At 45.2% G+C, this 5,000-nt stretch overlaps 1 protein-coding gene across 6 annotated transcripts in view; it reads right to left on the reverse strand.

Moving 5' to 3' along the window:
- Positions 1-5,000, reverse strand: part of LOC135101237 (tyrosine-protein kinase Btk-like) — a 162,723-nt gene that overhangs the window by 97,067 nt on the left and 60,656 nt on the right. For all 6 annotated transcript variants that reach the window (XM_064004911.1, XM_064004905.1, XM_064004908.1 and 3 more), the window contains 2 exons: positions 1,180-1,375; positions 444-587 (listed from right to left, as the gene is read on the reverse strand). In XM_064004911.1, the coding sequence (XP_063860981.1) occupies positions 444-587; positions 1,180-1,375 (340 nt within the window). The remainder of the gene's footprint in view (positions 1-443; positions 588-1,179; positions 1,376-5,000) is intronic.

Here is a 5,000-nt window from a genome sequence, read left to right on the forward strand (position 1 = left end):
GTGTGTGTGTGTGTGTGTGTGTGTGTGTGTGTGTAGCATTAATTTCTATGGTTCCAGTACATGCCAAGGCTTCCCCTCAACTTCCCCGCTCATTCTTCGCAACTGCCCGCCTATTTCAACACACCCAAACTTCTCGTCTCATAATTCCTTTCAGCTGTCTGTCTGCTTCGCCTTCGCTCACCAAAGATGACAGGGAAGTATATGCGGAGATAAAGAGTGGCCAGGAATAGACGGATAGCCGAAATATGAGTAGCATACGTACACCTTCCACCACTTTTTTCTACAAAGCATTTTTCATGATAATATTGCACGCTCCAATTAACGACCATCACGCAATACGTAACACACAAAACCCACAAGTAAGAAGCATCGTGGCACAGTACAAGGTCCCTCCTGTAGATGCGCTGACAAATATACCATGTGAGAGGTGATGAGGTACTGACCTGGTGGATTGTTGTTGTGGTTGATGGTCCAAGTGACGGCGGTGCAGGCGGCCACGTCCTTGCCGCCCTTACAGCACGACCACTGGTTCCTGATGAAGGCACCCTCGTGATACCAGTCCGACAGACACTCGTTAGCCGCCACCACTGAAGACAGAGACAGACACGCCTTATTTATCCTGTTATGGTGGTGCAAATCTATGCTGGTCCCATGACACGTGTATGTGTGTTTGTCCGTACGTGTGTATACATGCACTTCACCACGTCACGGATCACTCACTTCTCCATTACATAAATATGAACACCACTGAGCGACACTATCATACTTCCATTGCACCATTTTATGCATCTCCTAACTTCCTCATCTCTCTCTCTCTCTCTCTCTCTCTCTCTCTCTCTCTCTCTCTCTCTCTCTCTCTCTCTCTCTCTCTCTCTCTCTCACACACACACACACACACACACACACACACACACACACACACACACACACACACACACACACACGCACTGCAGCCTCTCTTCCACCCACACACCTCGATCCCACACTTCCGATACTCACACTGCCACCGCCACGCACCCATACCCGTCCACCACCACTTGGGGTTCGGCTCAGGGTACACGCTGGCATCATCTCCTCTGCCTTGCGAGAAACAGAAGGAGCACCAGGCGAAGGAGCGACCCATCCATAGACAAATAAAAAAAAGTACTATTACACAGACACCAGCATGACAGTACTCACATCTTCGCAGGTAGCCGAGCCACTCGTCCCGCTCGTAACCACTGACGGCGGCGATGTAGAGCACGTACTGTTCCTTCTCTTCGGAGAGGTAGCACAGCTGGAACACGTAGTCCCTCTGGAAGACTACACTGTTCACGCACTCCACCGCCACCACGCGACTCAACTCCACGCGGCCACGCTCTTTCCGCCTCCCACTCTGTTGACAGGTAGAGACAGACGAGGGTGTGACAGACGCCGCAAGGTGGAGAGAACGACTGAGTATAGGTGTGGAGAGAGAGAGAGAGAGAGAGAGAGAGAGAGAGAGAGAGAGAGAGAGAGAGAGAGAGAGAGAGAGAGAGAGAGAGAGAGAGAGAGAGAGAGAGAGAGAGAGAGAGAGAGAGAGAGAGAGATATGGAGCTAGACAAAAAAAAATACTTTCATTGTAGTAGTTGTATTCATATTCTCTCACTTTTCACACTCATTCACAGCGCTCACTTTCATCTCATTCGCTTCCAACAACACTGACGCTCTTCTCATGCCTCACTCACTCACTCACCCATCCTCACGCTCATCCAGTCCTTATCACTGCATTCATTCACACTCACACTCTACTCACGACTCACTTCGACACACGATATATTTCTCTCTCTCTCTCTCTCTCTCTCTCTCTCTCTCTCTCTCTCTCTCTCTCTCTCTCTCTCTCTCTCTCTCTCTCTCTCTCTCTCTACTCCTGTTCAATGTTTGTTTGCTACTTTTTTTTTCCGCCTCTTTCTTTTTATATAATTTTGTCATTTGCTTCTTCTGTACTTTCTCCTTTTGTTCCTCTTACTATTTTCCTCCTCCTCCTCCTCCTCCTCCTCTCAAACTAACTGCTCGTAGGTTAAAACTTGACAGAGTTAGATTTTAAGAAGATAGGAAGGAATTGGTTCTCACAGAGCGGTAGATGAATTGAACAGACTCAGTAATCGCTTTGTTAGTACCGAGTCATTAGGAAATTTAAAAGAAAGTTACACATACTTATGGATGAGGATGATAAGTCACAGACGTTCAGGATGTAAACACTTCACGCAGGTAAGCCACAGAACGCCTGACTTCTGGTCTCTCTAAATCAAAAGTTTTCGTCTCATCAACTCATCTCATCTAACTGACTGTCTTCAGCCTCTTTCTCATCGCCACAGTGTTGCATCTCTTGCTGTCTTCTACCGCTATTTTCATGCGAACTGCTCTACTTATCTTGCTAACTGCATGCCTCCCCTCCTTCCGCAGCCTCGCTGCACAAGACTTTCTTCTTTCTCTCATTCCTATTCTGTCCACCTCTCTAATGCAAGAGTTAACCAGTACTCTCAATTATTCATCTCTTTCTCTAGTAAACTCTGGAACTCCCTGCCTACTTCTATATTTCCTCCTTCTTATGACTCGAACTCCTTCAAGAGGGAGGATTTAAAACACTTATCCTTCAGTTTTCGATGATTCTCTTGACATCTCTTTTGGGACTGACACCTAAGTTATATTTTTTTTCTCCTTTGTTTCCCTTGGCCAGTGACCTTCTTATGTAAAAAAAAAAAAAAAATGGAAATATGTAGGTATGGATCATACGAGCAAGCCTGACCGCCTTTTGCAGCTTCCCTTATTTCCTTGTCTTTTTATTTATTTTTTTTTAAGAAAAATGCAATAAGTAATAATCTCTTCTTTCTCCTTCCCCACGTAGATAATAAAAAAACTTGTAAGGTTGTGACCCATGTAGAGACCACAGGGCAAACCAGCAGAACTTGACTATGCTACATCTGAACTGAATTTTAAAAGATATTGTCACCATGAATCAGCTGTTAGGGGCGGCATGAGGTTTTCTCAGCTAGACACAACAACCCTTACACAACCCATGCAAGTCGGGATCTTTGTATAAATTTACGAGAAAAAAAAAACAAGGTGAATCAACAATAAGCACAAACACAATTTTCTGCACAGGAAGACTTATCGGAATGAACGCCAGCCCAACTTTTAGTAACAGCAATCAGATAGTCAGATTCACCATTAATACAAAGCACGCCGAAGTAACAGCTGGCAGGGAAAAGATGCAATTTGGACAAGCAAACACCAATAAACCATAAAAAAATAAATAAATAAAATAAAAATCTCAATAATGTACAACCTCATAAAGGTCAGCGAGTCCTGCTGCAACAGACGAGGTGATCTCAAGGACTTAGGCTCGAGTTCATGTGGAAAGTTTACGTAGCAGAATCACCTTGGATAGAACTTGGATGTACCTGAGTGAAAATTATACAGAGGCTTCCTTCATCCTTCCACACTTCACTCAGGAAGCCCACCACCACCGCCGCCGCCACCACCACCACCTCTCTCTCTCTCTCTCTCTCTCTCTCTCTCTCTCTCTCTCTCTCTCTCTCTCTCTCTCTCTCTCTCTCTCTCTCTCTCTCTCTCTCTCTCTCTCTCTCTCTCTCTACAGGTCATTGGCCATCAATCATTCATCAAAAGTGTCTGAATGGCTCCTGTCTTGGCCACTCACGGACTCATTCACTTTTACACCAGCCTTTTCTTTTGCCTTTTCTTCCTCCTCCTTTTCATGCTGCTATTTCTCCTCCTGGTCTGTCTTGTCGTCAATGTCCTTACGGTTTGTGAAAATCGTCCCTCCCGATTTTTCCCACCCCCCATTTTCCTTCAGTGATTTGGTTGTCTTTGGCAGGAAATAGGTGAGCTGTCTTTTGCAGGTGTGTGTGTGTGTGTGTGTGTGTGTGTGTGTGTGTGTGTGTGTGTGTGTGTGTGTGTGTGTGTGTGTGTGTGTGTGTGTGTGTGTGTGTGTGTGTGTGTACGAAATATGCTTCAGCAGGTCTTGACAAGTGAAAATATTATTACATCTCTCTCTCTCTCTCTCTCTCTCTCTCTCTCTCTCTCTCTCTCTCTCTCTCTCTCTCTCTCTCTCTCTCTCTCTCTCTCTCGACGTGATGAAAAGAAAAGATGTAAAAATGAGAGGACTTACATTTTCTACGGTACGCTGAACACAACATTTTCCTACTTTTCCTCGCAACATTTTCCCTTCCTCTGCTACTGCCATGAGTGGGTAAAGTATTTCAAGAGGTACGCACCTCGCCGCTGCCCCTTTGTTCTAATTTCTAAAGGTTTTCCATCCCAATATCTTCATTTCCTTTGTTCACCCACGCCAATCTCTCTCTCTCTCTCTCTCTCTCTCTCTCTCTCTCTCTCTCTCTCTCTCTCTCTCTCTCTCTCTCTCTCTCTCTCTCTCTCTCTCTCTTCTAAACGCTGCTCTTTCCAATATCTTTCCTCCTCCTCCTCCTCCTCCTCCTCCTCCTCCTCCTCCTCCTCCTCCTCCTCGTCTTGGTATGTGGACGACTGTATTTCTTCTCAAGGAATCTGATCTCCCTGCCTTACATAGTATCAGCCCGTCCGTTGCCAGTGTCGCAGGGCCAGGACTCCACGCCACGGTCACGGTGACACACAAACTTATATTACGGACACAAACCGCAAAACCAAGACACTAATAAAACATAGCAAGAAAAACCTCTAAGAATCTATAATGGCAGAAGTCAGTCAGTCAAATCCCACAAGAGTTTTTAGTGAAATATAAACAGTAAGAAAAAGTGCTCACGTGTAGCGTCCGAGTACGAGTGTGGTAATGAAAAGAATGACGTGGTGGCCGTTCTTAATAATTTCATCACGCTAGTATTTACTGGCAAACACTGTACACCAACCCAACCTCTTGAGATCAGAACAGAAATAATAGAAAGCTCGATCATCACAGAAAAAAATATTCGGCACTCCAATGAAAAGAATAAAACAAAAATAAAACTCTGGGACCCGACACAGTTTCA

This window comes from Scylla paramamosain, chromosome 6, assembly GCF_035594125.1.
Source record: "Scylla paramamosain isolate STU-SP2022 chromosome 6, ASM3559412v1, whole genome shotgun sequence".
NCBI lineage: Eukaryota > Metazoa > Arthropoda > Malacostraca > Decapoda > Portunidae > Scylla > Scylla paramamosain.